The sequence below is a fragment of the Rhododendron vialii genome, chromosome 7a (genome assembly GCF_030253575.1).
Source record: "Rhododendron vialii isolate Sample 1 chromosome 7a, ASM3025357v1".
Lineage (NCBI taxonomy): Eukaryota > Viridiplantae > Streptophyta > Magnoliopsida > Ericales > Ericaceae > Rhododendron > Rhododendron vialii.
The window spans coordinates 21,241,568-21,259,691 of record NC_080563.1 but is presented as its reverse complement, the minus strand read 5'-3'; the positions used below and the strand labels follow the sequence as shown (position 1 = coordinate 21,259,691).

Genomic DNA, 18,124 nt, shown 5'->3' with positions numbered 1-18,124 from the left:
CACTCTGGGAGATCGAAAAAAAAGAATGATGAAGCTCATACGCCCGACGGAGATTATTAACACCAGAATACATCTCCTGAGCCTGTGTCCATACTTGTTTAGCTGTAGGTAAGAAGATCATCGTACTAGCAATCTGTTCCTCCATACTATTCCACAAATCAGACTGAATACTAGCATCCACAGATACCCATGCCTCATAGGTGGCAGCAGTCGCTGCGGGTGGATCGTCAGTCAAATAATAATAAAGTTTCTGACCCACATAATAAACCTCGACGGCTCTAGCCCAGACAGTATAATTCTTACCATTCAAAAGAGTGGAAGTAATAGATAACTTTTCACGAAATCGAGATCCAGACAAACTACCAACAACAGTAGAGCTCAAAACAACGCCAGAGCCAGACTTTGACTCGTCCATTATACCGAATCAACACCAATTAACAGAACTAACAAAATCAACCATCAACCAATGCACTACTGTTAACCAACAAATCAAACAAGAGCCACCACTAATGAAACAATAGCCACCACTACCAACCAATGCACAACTGAAACAAGAGCCACCACCATACACTACTGTTAAAAGAAAAAAACAGTACTGTCCATACAAGCCATTAATCACCACCAACAAATAGTGACAGAGATCTCAAAAATATGCTAACAACGACTGAAAATACATACAAACTGAGAGAACGGCACTGATCTCCGGCGACCTTCACCGGATGTTCAACAGTCCTCGTCGGACCTGGATCTGCTTCGAAATCTACTGGGTCGAAGACAGACGACGGCCGGCGAGCACTGTTGGGGCTCCGGCGAGCGTGATTGAGGTATGGTAGGGACTGGGTCTTGATTTTCTTGGGGTTTTGAGAATCGTTTTAGGGTTTCATGAACTGGAACAGGGTTTCGGAGGTTGGGTTTCTCTCATAGGAGTTCAGGCGAGGGTTTCGGAGGTTGCTGAAGGTGCGCCGGTGGCTGGCCGACGGTCGGCATTGGTCGCCGGTCGCTGGGTGTGGATCAGATGCAGTCTAGGTTCAGAAAGAAGGCTGTCGGGGGCTGGGTTTAGGGTATAGATACTGATGACGTCAGTAGATGGATGGATGGATGGATGGTGAGTTGGGGCTGGTGGGTTTAGACGCATATAATTTAGGGTGGATTAGGGTTACGCTCTGATACCATGTTGTTTGGAATGAGAGAATAAGAAAGGTGTATAGGGTGTTAACTAACCCTAACACAAGTAAACTTTATTTATATTATGTGGTGACTAGTTACATAACATAGACAACCAATGTGGGACTTAGTCCAACTCTATTATAACATAATGGATTTTGTATAACTTAACATAATTTTAGGGTATAAGATATGTAATTGATGAACAAAATGGTAATGTCACCCCATATACAAAAAGAGGCCACCAATACAAAAAGGCCCTATACAACACCTTGAGAATTTAACTACTCAAACCAATCTAGAAAATGATCAAGAGATGGATTACATTCTCCCTTGTCCCAACTATACAAACTACCAACCACAAAACTTTTAATTTTAAACAAAGGCTTTTCAACCCCTTCGAAGCATCTCAAATTTCTCTCACGCCAAATAGTCCACATCAAACAATGAAGAATCGTAGCCCATACGCGCTTCTTCATCTTACCCACTCTAGCACCCCTCCAAGCGATTAAAAGTTTCATAACATTCCTCGACATAACCCATTGTAACCCAAACCGGGATAACACCACGTACCAAAGTACCCATGCCACCGAGCAATGGATGAGTAGATGATTCATCGTCTCGGCATCCCTTTTACACATACAACACCAATTAACAATGATTCTCTGTCTACGAACAAATTATCGATAGTAAGAATTTTGCCTTGAGCCGCACACCAAACAAAAAAATCCACTTTCAACGGCGCTTTTGTTTTCCAAATCGCTTGCCACAGAAGGCTAGAGATACCACTCCCCCGTAGCGCTTGATAATTAGAAGTCACTTGGAAAAGACTTGATTTAGAAAGTGTTGGGATTTGTCCCACATTGGTTAATTATCTCCTCCAATACTAGTATATGAGCCTGGGCGGCCTCTCCACTCTTTGCCAATTGGTTTGGAGTTGGATGCTTTAACATGGTATCAGAGCTAGAGTTTCGGAGGCTTTTCCCCTTTGTCTGTGCCATAGTTGCACTTTCTTTTATTGTGATCCGTGTGTTCCGGATCCTTTGTTTACCTCTCCACGTACGAGTCAGGGGTTGCACGTGCGGGGGAGTGTTGGGATTTGTCCCACATTGGTTAATTATCTCCTCCAATACTAGTATATGAGCCTGGGCGGCCTCTCCACTATTTGCCAATTGGTTTGGAGTTGGATGCTTTAACAGAAAGATTCCAACGCATCTCATCCTCTCCTTCACCTATGCCTTGCATACTGTACACTCTAGAGAATAGAGTCATCAAAGCTTCCTCCTCTCGATCTCGAACATGTCTACGCAAGCGAATATCCCAAACCGTAGCCCCATCATAGAGAAGAAGATGATCTGAGACTGTTGCATCCCTTTCACAAGCCAGTCGATAAATACTCGAGAATGCCACCTGCAAGTTGACTTCCCCACACCACACAAGGTCCAAAACTTCACCCTTCTCCCCTCACCAACTGCCACATGAGTATAATTTACAAAGGCATCCCATCCATTCATGATACCCCTTCACAGCCCCACCCCACAAGGCAAGTTCACATTACGGGAAGGCCATCCACCCTACTCACATCCATACTTCGCTACAACCACTTTCCTCCACCATCTCTCTCTTTCACATGCAAATCTCCAAAGCCATTTCCCCAAAAGAACTTGATTAAACAGCTTTAAACTTCTCACTTCCAATCCTCCTCCTTGCATGGGTGTATGCACCGTATCCCAATCAACTAAATGATACTTAAACTCTTCCCCACTTCTCCCCACAAAAAATCCCTTTGTATCTTCTCTAACCGCTTAGCAACTGAAACTGGAATGACAAACAAAGACATAAAATAAGTGGGCAAGCTAGAAAGCGTACTTTTGATAAGTGTCAGTCTACCACCTTTTGAAATATATTGACGCTTCCATCCCGCTAACCTCTTCTGAAATCTTTCTACAACAGAGTCCCACACCGCCTTTGATCTAAAAGAGGAGCCCAACGGCATGCCCAGGTACAACGCCGGAAATGATGCCACCCCACACCCCAAAATCTGAGCTAGTGCATCAATATCATCAACTACCCCAATCGAATTCATTTCCAGGTTGAACATAAATTGATAAATATATTCATTTCTTGCTCAGTTAAGTCTTCCACTTAAGCCAAAAGCACCACTCAAAACAAAGTTAAATTTTAGGTGAACATGTAAAATATAATTTTCATCTTACATGTACAAAATTCTGTCTAGTTTCATGTACAATACAAATGTCCACCTTCTTCGGTACCTACCAGAGATTTCATATGGCAAAATACTCCCTCCTCCCCAAATTGTTTGCATGATCCGCAAAACAAGGACTTTAAAAATTTTACTTTTTTTAAAACCAAAAATTCAAAAAAAAAATCATAAATCGAAAGAACTCATTCATACCTATTAAATTGTTGAATAATAATTTTTTTTTGGGATTTTCCTTGGAAAAATTGTATCATTTTTAGATTCTTGTTTTGCAAACCGAGCAAACATTTTGGGACGGAGGGAGTAACTCGAAGCAAACTATGTAAATTCCAAAATACTTCTATGGAAACAAAGTCGATGACAAAAGAACTCTAATAGCTTTGGGCAAAAGAACTCCACCAGTAGCTTTAGGTGTTGATTTGTGCATAAATAAATCTTCTAAGCGCAAAAGGCAAAAGAAGTCCACCAACTTCCTAATTTACCATTGCCACAAATAAGAAGGCAATATAAGACGCACATTTATCTCGCCAATAGAATCTGAAATATAATAAAAAATAAAAAAGTTACTGTTATTACCTAATTCTTCAAAGAGAACACATGATACAAGCTAATATCATTTGAGAATATCTTCTTTTTCTTCCTTTGTGAATCGGTGGCATGGTATATTTTGCTTCTCCGGGCTTATGGCCAGCCAACTTTCTTGTGAATATCTTCTTTTTCTTCATTTGAGCATCGGTGCTGGGTATTTGGTGATATTTTGGCCAACCTTCTTGCTTCATTTCCAACTCTTAGTTACTTTTCCTCCTCCTTTTCCACCTTTCAATCGCTTTGACTTGGGATGCCCTTTGGTTATCGAAATCGGAGGACAGTGGACATCGCCAATTGCTTTATCCACTAAAATTTCCCCGTCCAACCTTGGTGATCCTTCCACATTTTGTGTTACTTTCTCACTTTGGGATACTTCACGACACCAGTCGTGAAGGTAAATAGATAGATGGAATTCTATAGCAATCCTTACTAAGAAATACATTCAAAATGCTTGTAACTACATGTAGTCGTCTCACCATCCCAAAACACATGTATGTTTTTCCCTTCGTATCGTCATGATGTTTGACTATGAATTCATGACCAAACTCATGTACTAATGAATATAAAGTTGCTCTTCCAAATTCCTCTTGAAACTTGTCAGAACACTACAAGCTTGCTCTTCCAACGACAAACATTGTTCTTAAATTAGAACCTCTATATTTTTGGTTTTTGCAACTAGGGCTGCAAATGAGCCGAGCTGCTCACGAGCAGCTCATTGCTGGGCTCGATATGAGCTCGTTTGAAACTTGGTTCGATAAGTAAACGAACGAGTTTGAGCCAAAATTCTCAACTCGTTTATATAATGAGCCAAGCCCAAGCCATGACATGCTCGGCTCGAATGAGCTCTTGAGCTGACCTACGCGTAGTTATGTTGAAAATATACAAACTTAATACGTATCCAAAGGCAGTTGAACTTCTTGCGTTGTGCTGGCACTAGGCAAGCATGAGCACCAATAGGAGATAGAAGCATTCTACCATTAAAGAAAAGTGGAATACTTGCCTTTTCACTTCTTCTTCTGATGTGGGATGAAGGCCCTTGATTGGATTGCTTGTGTTTGTTTTTTTTTTTTTGCTCGGCAAACGAAACAATTTATTAATCTCGAAAGGGTACATCGAGAGAAGAAGAAAAAAACACAAAGTGCACCTCAGAGAGACATACAAAAGAAACCCAAAAAAGACCTCATCCAACAGAGAGTTGGATGACTGCACCTCATCCAACAGACATACAATAGGATTGCTTGTGTTTGTTTGTCCCACATCGCCTAGTTAGGGAACTCTCACCAAATGGTTCCCTCATAAATTAAGAACCCAAACACTTATTCCTTCTACGCGCTAGGTCCACTCTACAACCATTGAGCTTCTCGAGTCGAGATCGAGTTTTGATAAAATTGGACGAGTTGAGCTCGAGCTCGAGCCTAATTTCCTTGGCTCGATTTGAGCTTGAGCCCCTCAAATTTAGGACGAGCCGAGCCCGAGCAACGCAAAGCTCAGCTTGACTCGGCTCATTTGCAGCCCTATTTGCAACATTGTGTCATGCAATTGTTGTTGAATATTTTCATTAGCAAGATCAACCTAAACAATATCACAAGAACTAAAAAGAAATTCAAGAAATAAATATTACTAACCTGCGTAACAAAAAGTTCTAATTGTGTATGAGAGCTAATGAATCGTTTTACTTATGCAATTATTCCTCCAAAGAAATAAGTGCGAAGGTAAGCTGGCACCCAAAAATGCTTAATTTCATACAACCCAACGACATGCTTGTTATGCAAATGGTACTTCGCAACCACGTGAGGCTACTGTTGTTCAAATTCTTTAGGTTTGTCTACTTGATATAACTTGTAAAGATCAGCACAACCTTGATGTTGACCTCAAAGAATAGCCGTAAACTAACCGCTAAACTTGCTAGTAATGTGCTATATGCAAAAGCTATGTTTCATGGTTTGAAATTATTCGGCAATTGCTTCAGTTATCCATGAATCTTGATCAATTAGGATGGTCTTGGGATGTTTATTCGTTAGAGATACAAAAGTCTACAATAAAAAATAAATGATTAATTAAAAAGATAGAAGAAAAAATATAAAAGATACGCTTTAGAAAAGATAGAAGTCAACCATAAAAAGAACTTGTTTTCTCATTTAGAGGGAGAGCACACTCAAATAGTATTGTCTTCCCGTGTCAAACACAACATCTTCATATTTTCCGTACCGATCGGAAAAATGGGATGGAGACCAAAAAACATGCTCTAACTTTCTTTGCTCATCAACCATAAAAGCATATTGGAACCTTACATTCTCTTCTTTTGCAATTCTACAATATTGTAAAGATCTTTCGCATCATTGGCCCTGTGCTTCTTTTCGATTCCAGTAAAAAGGTTTCAAACATCTTTCTCAAAGAATGGAAGTAACTGTGACTGATATCCTTTTCAATTTCCACAATACACATCCTCCTTAACAATTCTTTTATTTGCTGGAGGAAACCGAACTTCCAATGCAGTCAACAACTCATGATTGTGTTCTTTAACAAATACAGTGAATCAGTAACTTGCCATTCTCCAGGAAAGATTGTTAAGTAGTCCCAAAAGATTAAGCTTTTAAAAAATGGCTCAACAATGTATATCAAGCTATTCAACATCTTCTCTCATGTGTAACCGCCTTTCGCACGTTGTGATGAAATTTCTTAAAGATGGAGCGAAACATAAATACAAAGAGGAGAAACAGAATGCAAACTGGAATCAAATGCAATCAGAGAGACTTGAACTGAAGACCTCTCCCAATTAGAGCTCTGATACCATGTTAAGTTACAAGTAGTCCCAAAAGCTTAAACTTTTAGGAAATGGGCTCAACAATGTATATCCAGCTGTTCAAAAAAGATATCAAAAGATTTTCTTAAAGTGATGCATTCGAGCTTTGCATCCACATTTTGGGGATTTCCTATTTCGTTGTTCCTTGGATGGATCAAAAATTTTCAAAGGCACTTTCTCTTCACATTGACTACAAAAATAACGCCTTTTTTTCCCCCTCCATTTCCCTTGTCAGTGCTATCTTTCCAAATTGAAAATGCATTCCTACACGTTTATTTCTTATAGCCAACGAAAGCTTCTTCTTCACTAAGAAAGCATTGACCAATGAAAGGATCAAATTTATTTTTTCGCAGATCATCTTTCTTTTTCCCAAGTTCATTAAGTTCAATATATGTGAAAGTGCACTAAAACACCAATTTCTTTTGGGCACTCATCCAACTTTGATGCATTTTGTTCAAATTGTATCACCATTTCTTCATCATTAGGAAGCTGATTTAAGTCAATGTCAAATAATGGTTCATCCATTGTCCAACAATTAAAGACATAATGTCACCAAAAAACTAATAAATGCATCAAACATTTAGCAACTGAAATTCAGGATTTGGGATTATAACATATTTGAAAGAATGCATGACAAAATCGAATTGTAAAAATTAAGGAATACACATTTTAAGTAGATAGAAAAGAATTTGTATCAGGTCAAATAATGAAACCATAATACCAAGAGTCAAAGAAAGAAGCCTTGCATATCACATTTGAGATGTTCCAAATTTAAATCAATAGAAAATCTGCATAAACAAGAAATTGTTGCTCAGCATGCGAACAATGTAGAAATCGGAATGGTAAAATATTTAAGACAAAACTCACCCACCAACTGGGCACTTTCTGATCGTGGAGGAGTTCTTAAAAAGTTGAAGTATTTAAAAATGGAAAGTTGTGAAAAGTGAACACGGAAGGTCTTTTTGTAAGTATATTTGAAAAGGAAAAGGGCAGATTGGGAGGAAATGGTCTGCCACATGTGAAATTGGCATTTTTGTGTTAACTAGTTATTAGTAGAAAAAGGCTAGGGTTAAAATTGTCAAGTCAAATAAATAAAATTTATTCTACATGAGTCTGCAACTGCATTGATAGCAATGAAAATGGGCCCCTAATCCTCTGCCTGCAGGTCGTTTCTTAGCATTTTCCTTTTTCCTTTTTGTTTTGTGTATTTGGAGACTTTCCCTTTGTGTAGATAGGTTAAAGGCTATCGGTACTTGGATAGCGCCTTATTCTTCCTCAACCTTTGATAAATTGCATTTCTAAAGGTTGTGCCCAGTTGGCAACATCTCAATACACTGCAATAGTTTATTTATCCTAATCCCTTAACCAAAGAGTCCGAGTCTAACTCTGTTAAAGAAGTCCTGCATCCTCAGTAAGCAAATATAGAGCAGATAATAAATTGATTGCATTTCGTTTGAATTACGGGGATAATGGCAGTAGAATGCAAAGGCCAAGTTTCCGTGGGTTCAAAGAACACCTACACTTTTATTAGAGAAGGGATGCTATGCTATGTAGCACGGACACGAATACGGACACGGACACGGCGGGGGACACGCCACGTGTATAAATAAATAATAAATAAATATATGTACATATATATATATATATATATGTATATATATATTATGAACCATTGTATATGAATAATTTCACAAATTGTATAAAATTTTTTCAAAGGGAAAATTACAGTTTAACCTAAATGTTTTGAATAATTTCATATTAACCCCCAAATTTTTTAAAAATATTACATTTTGACCCCTAGCCGTGTCCCCGCCGTGTCCCCAGCAGTGTTCCCGCCGTGTCCCCTATCAAAAAATAATAAAAATTATTGGACACGCCATGTGGCGTGTCCAATACGTGTCCCCGCTGTGTCCCCGTGTCCAATACGTGGACACGGCGCCCTTTTGGAGTGTCGGTGCTACATAGATGCTATGTGGGGATGTGTTGTACTTGTACTATTTCACATACTCCTACCGTTTGTTTTTCAAAGACTGTTGACATGGGGTTTTAGTCATTCTTTTTGTTTACCTTTAACGCAGTTTTCTTTATTCATTCACTGCAGTTGGCTGGATCAGTAACTGCAGTATTCAATTGTCAAGGACCCTTGGACGCTCCTGTATTTGTTGGAAGTGGATTGGTTTCAAGGAAGATAGCTCATTCAGTTTCTGAATTTCCTGCATCATCTGCATCTGAGGCAATGGTGAAGAATAAAGATGCTGGTGCAGTGGCAGCAATTGACCGTATCCCATTCTCATATATTTCAGCCAATTTCACTTTCAATACTGATAATTGTGTAAGCAGTTCTAGTAGATATATTCTGTGCACATTTAATCAATATCAAACATTTTGTGCATGTTATTATGGTGATTTTTATTGTTTCATTCACAGTTTGTAAAGATTTCCTTTCGAGTTCACTCTGCTTGTGACAGGTTGCTGACTTGTATGGGATCAGAGCTAGTCTCATTGATGGTGGAGAAATTCGCGGGGCGGGGAATGCATGGGTTTGCCCGGAGGTAATAAAGCATGTGAAATATTCCTTGTTTCTTGGTCTGCACAAAGTACACACAAGATTGATTTATCGCCACTTCGTTTCATCAGTTGGAGTACTTTGTCCACTAAGTAGTGATTACTTAACGCATACTGTTTCGCAGTCGAGGTTAAGGATATATACCTCTTTTGCAAATAATTGCATGTTGTTAGGTGAAGACAGCCATTACTAGCATTTATTCTGTAACTCGATCTATTCAGGATGCTGGGGCAGGTAGCTGGATTGAGGCCATTGATACCGAGTTGTTCACTCATTCATGTTTTCCAATTCTGAAGAAAGTCAGAACTAGTTTCAGTTTTGAACATGTTCACAAAACCCCGTACCCACCACCCACCCAAATGCTATATTTCATTGTTCAAATGTGCCATTATTTTGGAATTTTTAGTTCGTAATTTCAAACTCGAGCATGTTCATATGCTTGTCGGTTATATGAGATACAACATGACTTGTGGTTTTGTTTTCCACCCTTCTTTGAATTATTGTTCCATGTATCTTAGTGGGGTAATTGTAGGTAATCAAATTTTTCTCTTCTTTCTAATGATTACCTTATCAGTAACCATCTGAATTGACTATGACATTATAGATAGAGGAAAGATTCTATGATACTATTGCTGTGCCTGCAATGTCTTTTCTGGATGCAGGCCCATAGGTTGACAAAACCGTAGTGTGTTAGCTTTGTTTTTTCTTTTGGTCAGTAATTGTGAAACTTTTTTTGTTTTATGTCAGAAACATTCATACTACCCGCATACCCTATCAATCCATTTACAAGGGTGTCAACTTCCTCTCCGTCGGGGTTGAACCCACAACCTCACTGCACCTAAGTGCAGCTAAGCAATCGTTGGGCCAGGTGCACTGGTTAGTAATTGTGGACTTGGACCATAGTCTTAAAAATTGTTTATTGAGCTAATACTGCGTTCGTAACTTCTTTTTATGTAATTTTTTTTATTATCTTTCTAATATGCTCTTATGTTTACAATTATTTGCTATTTTTGTTCAAACAATGCCAAAGGTTCTGTTTGTACCTAAGTTACGCCTCCCAGACCCCATTAATAGTGACTCAAATTTGGCAAATTGGTTGTCTTTCTCAGTCCTAATTGTGAACTTCTTCATTTTTGTAGGGTGAAGTGGATGACACAGCAATAGATGTGAACTTTTCGGGGAACTTATGGTTCGATAATATTGTGCAACGATATTTACCTGGTTATCTCCAGGCAATGCCATTCAAATTGGGAGATTTAATTGGAGAAACAAAAGTTTCTGGATCCCTATTGAGACCGTAAGATTTCTAGGCCTCTTTCTCTAACTGCCCGTAAAATCCCTGATTTCATTGCTATGTTCAGAATTTTAAGGTTGTTTGAATATGGATGTTGACTGTTCATAAATAGTTATGCTCCATTTTTCAATTGCAGGAGATTTGATATTAAATGGACTGCACCAAAAGCTGAAGGGTCATTCACTGATGCTCGAGGAGATATCATCATCTCTCATGATTGTGTTGCCGTCAATGCTTCGTCAGTCGCTTTTGAATTATCTTCGAAAGTTCTAACATCTTATCCTGATGAATACTGGTTAAATAGGAAAGAGAATGATATGAAAGCTGCCATGCCAATCACTGTGGAAGGAGTTGAATTGGATTTACGGATGCGTGGTTTTGAATTTTTCAGCTTAGTATCTTCTTATTCTTTTGATTCTCTGAGGCCAATGCATTTGAAAGCAACTGGAAGAATCAAGTTTCAAGGGAAGGTCATTAAGCCTCTCGACATTCCTGATGTGCAAGTTTGCTATTCTGAGGCAAATATAGAGGATATGCAATTGAAAGATGATGAAGATACACATAGTCTTGTCGGGGAGGTTTCAATCTCTGGTCTTAAACTGAATCAGTTGATTCTTGCACCTCAGTTGGTTGGAGCATTGAGCATTTCACGCCAATGTGTCAAGGTTTGCCTTATTAAACCTTGTGTCTGTAAACAGATGGCTTTTCAAAAAGTTCTTGAGATATCAATCTTTTCCTTTTCTTATTTGACATGTGTTTTCTAGCTCGCAATTGAATTTTCTAGACTAAGTCAAACCAAGAGAAAGGGACTCAAGTGACTGGGACAAACGAGGGTTCTTTTTTATGATTTCTTACTTCTGTGGATTTTGGTACCATGGGAGATGTAGGTTGTAATGTTTGAGATCATTGGTCTTGCCTACAAACTGGGTTTCTATGCTTTAGGAAGCTGAGTGAGGTTTTGAGCCCCTTTTTGGTGATACCATACCACACACACCCACCAACCCCCCCCCCCCCCCCCCCCCCCCCCCCCCCGGAGGGGGTAGCAAACCCTTTATCCAAGAAAGATTACCAATCCTTTAATGCTTCCATTGGTTATAAGTCATGTTACACAATCTTGGGAGGAGTCAACCCGAACAACTAACTATTGACATAAGGTGCCCTCATACTTATGTACTTAATATTACTACAGTACCCTGCCGATGTGGGACTTCACTTGACACCCTCTTCACGCACAACATGCTCACTTGGTGGCACCTGTCGCGTGCAGGGATGCACGGTGTACCCATTCCTGGTACCTTGCTATGAGGCCTTGTTATTGTTAAGTTACCAGTTGTCCTGAAAGCTTAAGCTGTTAAGAAATGGCCCAACAATGTATTTACATGGTCTTGGGTTGAACTCAATCCGAAAACTAGCTATTGAAGTAATGGTCCCCTCACGTTGGTATGTTTCATATTACTTTGGTACCCAGGCCACGTGGGAGTTCGCTTCACAACTCCATCGGTGCCACCAGCTCAAAAGACAATTCAAGGGCTGCAAGAAGAGACCCTAACCATCTAAACGAGACCAGTTTGTGCCATGGAATTAATTAGGGCCAACAGAGCTTGAGCTGGAACTCTTGCATAAGCTGTATCAACATATGTATGTGTTGCTGAAGGTCGCGTGCTAATAAAATTCCAGGGTTGTCTTAGTTACGTGCAATATTTTGGCCTTTTTAGCTTAGCTCCAACCTTTAGCGCCTGTTGGAAGCAAGGATTGAACTTTCGTCTTGGTATGTTGTTTTGCATATCTAGAAAAAAGAAACGTTTCGGAAATGTAAAGGGAACACTATGTTATTGTCAGAAGAATTGGAGAACTATTAAAATGTCATTGTTTGGTGCTAATAGGTGCTGAAACTACTCAATGTTTTAGTATGTTTTGTGGAGTTGCGACTGTTACCCGGTCTTGGGTAGAACTCAACCCCAAAAGCTAGCTATTGAAGTGAGGGTGTCCTCACGCTTATATACTTCATATTACTTTGGTATCAAGGTGATGTGCGACTTTGCTGCACAGCGACATGTGTCGATTCGTTTGGTATGCGTTGCTGCAAGCATTCGGATCTTGGATTCCACTAAGAGTGTAAACAAGTTGTACCGAGCCGAATCCTGATAGATTCGGGATCTGTTCGGTAAAGTATAAGTCAGGCTCAAGTTCGGCTTCAGTTTGATTCCAACCCGCACAAGTGAGCTCGAGTTCAGCTCATAATAACATTTTTTGAAACTCGAGCTTGGCTCGTCAAGGCTCGTTAAACTCAAACGAGCCGAACTGGGCTGAATTTAGGCTTGACTAATTTCTTTTGCAAGTACCAGATCAATATTCACTCATATATTGAAAAAGAAAGAAGAAAAAACACCAAAATATGAGATTACATTAAATAACCTGAGCAAATTGGGTCTGTAGCAGGTCAATCTATTTATACCAGATGGGCATTAGAATCTGCAATATACCAATAAACAGGTATGAAATTCAGCCAAAAAAGCGGTCTGATGCCATTACAGATTACACCAAAATCTCAAAAGTTCACTAATAGTCAATTAGGTCATAGCTAACATCATGAACTCACAGCTTGTACTCCCATAATAAGGTAGCTTTGAATAAAAGACAGACATCCGAATTTTGGAGGGAGAGGCGATGTGGACTGGAGGAGGTGATGTAGAGGAATGACTAGAAATATGTAGACATTTTTTTGGAGTGTAAACTGATCCTATATTGTATAGGACAGTATACTAGTTATGGATAAAAACAGTTCTTAAATTATATATGCACCCCCAGACATGCAATATTTATGGACGACCCCAAGTATTATTTACTACATTTTGAAAGATGCTGAATACTGTTAGGCTCAGGTTTGGCTCATTTATTGAACGAGCCTAAAATTGAGGTTTAGGTTTGGTTGTCTAGTACACGAATTGAACTCGAACAAGCTCTTACCGAACCGAGCCTCGAATAGTTCGCCAACGGCTCAGTTCAGTTACAGCCCTGACCCCGTGATTCAACTAATGTTTCGTTTTGGTCTCATGGAGGAACAGATATGTTGTGGCTGTTTTGGTGAAATGTAAAATGAAATATTGTTTCTTGGCGGGACGAAGCATTAAGCCACTTATGTCCTGGCGGAGGTTATACCTTAGAAAGTCAGCAAAGATAAAATTTTGTTTGTATCATCAAGCAACAACTTCTAAGGACCATTTAATGCACGGGGTGCCTAGTGGATCTGGTATTCCATGATATGTGTTTTCTTATATTGCAAAGTGTAGTTTTGTATGGAGGGGTACCCTACCATTTGTGTTGCATCTACTTTCTTTTATTTCTTGAGCTGTGATTTTCCCTGTTACACTGGGCAATCTCAATATATAACTCTTTTTGGTGATGCAGTTGGATGCCACAGGCAGGCCAGATGAAAGTCTTGCTGTGGAGGTTATAGGTCCATTGCAGCCTAGTGTTGGAGAAAACTTAATTGGGAAAGTGTTGTCTTTTGCTCTTCAAAAGGGGCACCTAAGGGCTAATATTTGCTACCGACCACTTCATTCAGCTAACTTGGAGGTTCTTACCATATATCCCCTGATTGAATAATTAACAGTCTTTGTTTCTATTTTTTGAGCTTCTCCTTGCAAGCATTTTGGGGTCTTGAATTATCTGATAATTTCATTGTTCCACCATGTGTATTTAGGTGCGCAATTTGCCACTTGATGAATTGGAGCTGGCTTCACTTCGAGGAACATTACAAAGAGTAAGCTGTCAGTTTGGCCTGCTTGACTTTTTTATTTGAAGGTGGTGTAAATTACTGTTAAATTGCTCCCATTTGAGAGGGCTTTAACAAATTCTCTTGTTATCCCCACAAAAGCAGTTTCATGCCTCTGCAAATAGTGATGAATGTGAAAAGTTATTTCAGTCCTTGAATGCTTCTGTAGGCCACAAAATCCTAATCTATCGAAGTGCAGTGATGATTCATGTTATATATCCACTTGTCAAAGTCAGTTTAATTTTTTTGTAATACTCGGATTTTTATTCTCTTTATTTTCAGGCAGAACTTCAGCTTAATTTTCAGAAAAGAAGGGGCCATGGAGTGTTATCCGTACTTCGGCCGAAATTCAGTGGCGTGTTGGGCGAAGCTCTAGATGTAGCTGCCAGATGGAGTGGTGATGTTGTGAGTAACTAAACCAGAGTTTTTGTTCTGAAACCATGACTTTGGTGGCTGATATTTTGAGCATCTTTGACTCGGAGTTTTAGCAAATTCTATTTGTTTTGAAGTTCAGTATGTTAGAAAATTTCAGTTGTGGTGCACTAGAAAATTTTATCTTGGCTAATCTCTTGAGCATCAAAGTACGTGGTGCACTAGAAAATTTCAGTTGTGCGGTAGGAAGCATCCAGTCTTGATCTTTCTCTTCTGATTGCCAATACAGAGGTGCTACAGATACCAACAGAAATGTATAAAGGGTACACAGGAAGACAAGAAGAAGAGAAAAGTAAAAACCCTTTTGGTTTCTGTAGTGTATGACTCCTTGGTTGGTTATTGGCAGAGGAACTTGTAGAACCAAATGAAAGGAATGCAGAATCATTTTAGTTTCTTGTCCTTCTTGTTAAATTATTCTTCATTCTTTCAGAGTAGACATTAAAACCTTAATCCCTTTAGTGGTCTATTGTTTATTGGTGCTGTTAAGATTTTATTGCTGAATGCTGACGCATAACAAAGCTTAAAGGTTCAACCACATGATCACTTTTATACAGGGCCAGTGCCTCCTCTCGCACCTTTTAGCTGCTGTTGATTATAACTTACACCATGCGAATAATGTGCTGACTTCCTTTACTATGTCTAGCTCACTGTAGAAAAAGCTGTTTTGGAACAATGCAACAGCCAGTACGAGCTACAAGGTGAATATGTGTTGCCTGGCACCCGAGATCGGAACTCCACAGGTAAGGAAAGAGGTAGCTTATTTGAAAGAGCCATGGCTGGGCATCTGGGTAGTGTGATATCTTCTATGGGTCGATGGAGAATGCGGCTCATAGTTCCTCGAGCTGAGATTGCTGAGATGCTTCCACTTGCAAGACTTCTTTCTCGAAGTACAGATCCTGCAGCTCAATCTAGATCAAAGGTTAGTGTGATGGAACTAGTAGTTATGGTAGTTAACTGTATGCCTGTCTTTCTCATGTTGCTCATTAACTATATCACAGATGCACAGTTTAGCAGGTGCCGAGTGGTACCCTGTCTTCCTATCACAGAATTGATGTTGCAATGATTAAAGATCACAACCAGTCTTTTTTTGTTTTTAGTTGAATAAAATCCGATATTCCTTCTACCCCCTTACACTGAAGCAAAAAGGCTGTGTGTTTAATTTTTCCAATCTGAGTAGCTTTGTGTAGCGGATAAAAATGTCATCGTTTGTGATTAATTACATAACACTTGGTCTAGATTTTTTCCAAATACCATCACAATTTAGTGTTGTATGCGCAATGTTCTGTTATTTTTTTAAACTGTCCCTATGTATACTAACCTATGATAGCCAACACGGTAAATTCTGGTGTTAATTGGTCACCTGTTGCTTCCATATTACTCTCAACTTCATAGTGTTGCTTGATGAGACATATTAGTTTATGGCGAACCTTTGATGCAAGAAATTGTTTTTTTAATATGGATGGCATTCCCTTAATTCCTCTCTTCAAATAAATTATTTACTAATAAAAGTGTTTCTTTGATGCCAGACAACCCAAAGCAGGTTTTGAGTTTGAACTGCAAGTCAAAATATCGTTGGGTTGAATTTATAAATGGCTAACGTTATTAGTTTTGCAAATCAAAGGTAGTGGAAATTCGGTTCAGACTCTGTTTTGCACTGGACTGCAGAATTCTTTTAATAGTGTCATTAGAAGCATCAAAGAGGATGGCCATAAAGAGTGAGAGACCTTGTCCTCAATGGGGTGTTCTACTTAGAGATTTCAAAACCAGTTATAAAAGAATAAGGCTTAATTTAGGATAAATTTTGTTTTAGACCAAGGGTGTCTTTCTGAAGATGCCAGTCAGCACTCAGGAAATGCATTAATGGCATGACCAAATATGAGTTAATTCCATTCACAGAAAGCATGTGGGCTATTATGCTTTTTTTAATGTAAGTGGACTGTTATGCTTAATTCCCTGCATTGTTTGGTTGAGTTAGCGGAGACTCTAATTAATCTTGGGATTATGTGTATGAATCTTTAGATGCTTTGATACACCAGTTGCTTCATGTACCCAAGGTTATTAACATATTTTTGCCTGTGGGCTGAATACATATCCCAAACTACCCAAATGCAACCCCATATAAGGTATTAAAGTGAGCTAGATTGCAACTAGAGCATCAAAGAGGATTGTTAGTACTCCCTCAGTCCCAATTCTTAGTCCCTTTTGGGAGTCTGTGCCACTTTTCAATTGATTATATATTGCAATCTATAATCTTTTAGGTGATTTTGAAAACATCGTTTAAAAGAGCTCATTGAGATCTATCAAACAAGATCCGTATAGCATGTAAATAGTATTACCAATTAAAAGTTATAATTAGTTTTTTATCCGGTTGGGATAGGACGTGGGACAAAAGAATGGGACGGATGGAGTACACAAATAGCAATATAAATTGAATGACCTGGAAAACTAATCTTAAGATAGCTCAGTGACTCGTAGGTGGAGTAATAATGGAAAACTACATAATTTAATTTTCATTCTAGGCTTCAAGCAAATTAAACTCCTAAACTCTTGGAACAACTCAACTAATTGCATTTGTGGGAAGAGATAAGGAACTATTAGACAAATATGTTCCAATCAAATGGCCTAGATAACATTAGAAGTAGGACTTAGCTATTGTGTAGGCCAAGTAAGATATCAATGTCGTGCACCATGTGTATCTCTCATGATTACGAGCCCAACCTGTATCTAGCTAATCATAGTTGCACCCAGATTTCCCCTGCTCCAATTTTGTGAGGAGAGAACAGAAACATGGTGCGTACACCTGGTAGGGACATCTATAATTACATAAAGATAAAAACTCAATGTGAGCCTTTGTTTTACTTATATATAGTCAACATCCATGAGCCTACTGTTACAGTTATGTGCAATGTCTTGCTAACACACTTGCATACTAATAGCAGTACAAATAACTAATCCCTTGTCTTGTCTCTTTTCGAGGTGCATATTTTTTCTACATATACTCTTTATAAAAAATAGAAGACAGACATAGACTGTCCTTTTTGCTGTAAATTTGAGCCTCACGTTTGTCTTACAATACTTGCAGGACCTTTTTATACAAAGTTTGCAGTCAGTGGGACTGTATACTGAAAGCCTTCAGAACCTGCTTGAGGTACTTATATCTCATGTATCTTTTTGTCACTTTGACTTTCCAGATATTAGTGAGATACAATATGGAGAGGGAAAACTAAAGAATAATTGTATTGAAAAAGATTGAAGTAATACAAAGATAAGAAGGTTCATAT

The 18,124-nt window shown here is 38.9% G+C and overlaps 1 protein-coding gene across 3 annotated transcripts in view; it reads left to right on the top strand.

Moving 5' to 3' along the window:
• Positions 1 to 18,124, top strand: part of LOC131334523 (protein TIC236, chloroplastic) — a 69,208-nt gene that overhangs the window by 23,199 nt on the left and 27,885 nt on the right. For all 3 annotated transcript variants that reach the window (XM_058369568.1, XM_058369570.1, XM_058369571.1), the window contains 9 exons: positions 8,878 to 9,108; positions 9,245 to 9,328; positions 10,482 to 10,639; positions 10,773 to 11,301; positions 14,045 to 14,212; positions 14,340 to 14,399; positions 14,694 to 14,816; positions 15,487 to 15,762; positions 17,926 to 17,991. In XM_058369568.1, the coding sequence (XP_058225551.1) occupies positions 8,878 to 9,108; positions 9,245 to 9,328; positions 10,482 to 10,639; positions 10,773 to 11,301; positions 14,045 to 14,212; positions 14,340 to 14,399; positions 14,694 to 14,816; positions 15,487 to 15,762; positions 17,926 to 17,991 (1,695 nt within the window). The remainder of the gene's footprint in view (positions 1 to 8,877; positions 9,109 to 9,244; positions 9,329 to 10,481; positions 10,640 to 10,772; positions 11,302 to 14,044; positions 14,213 to 14,339; positions 14,400 to 14,693; positions 14,817 to 15,486; positions 15,763 to 17,925; positions 17,992 to 18,124) is intronic.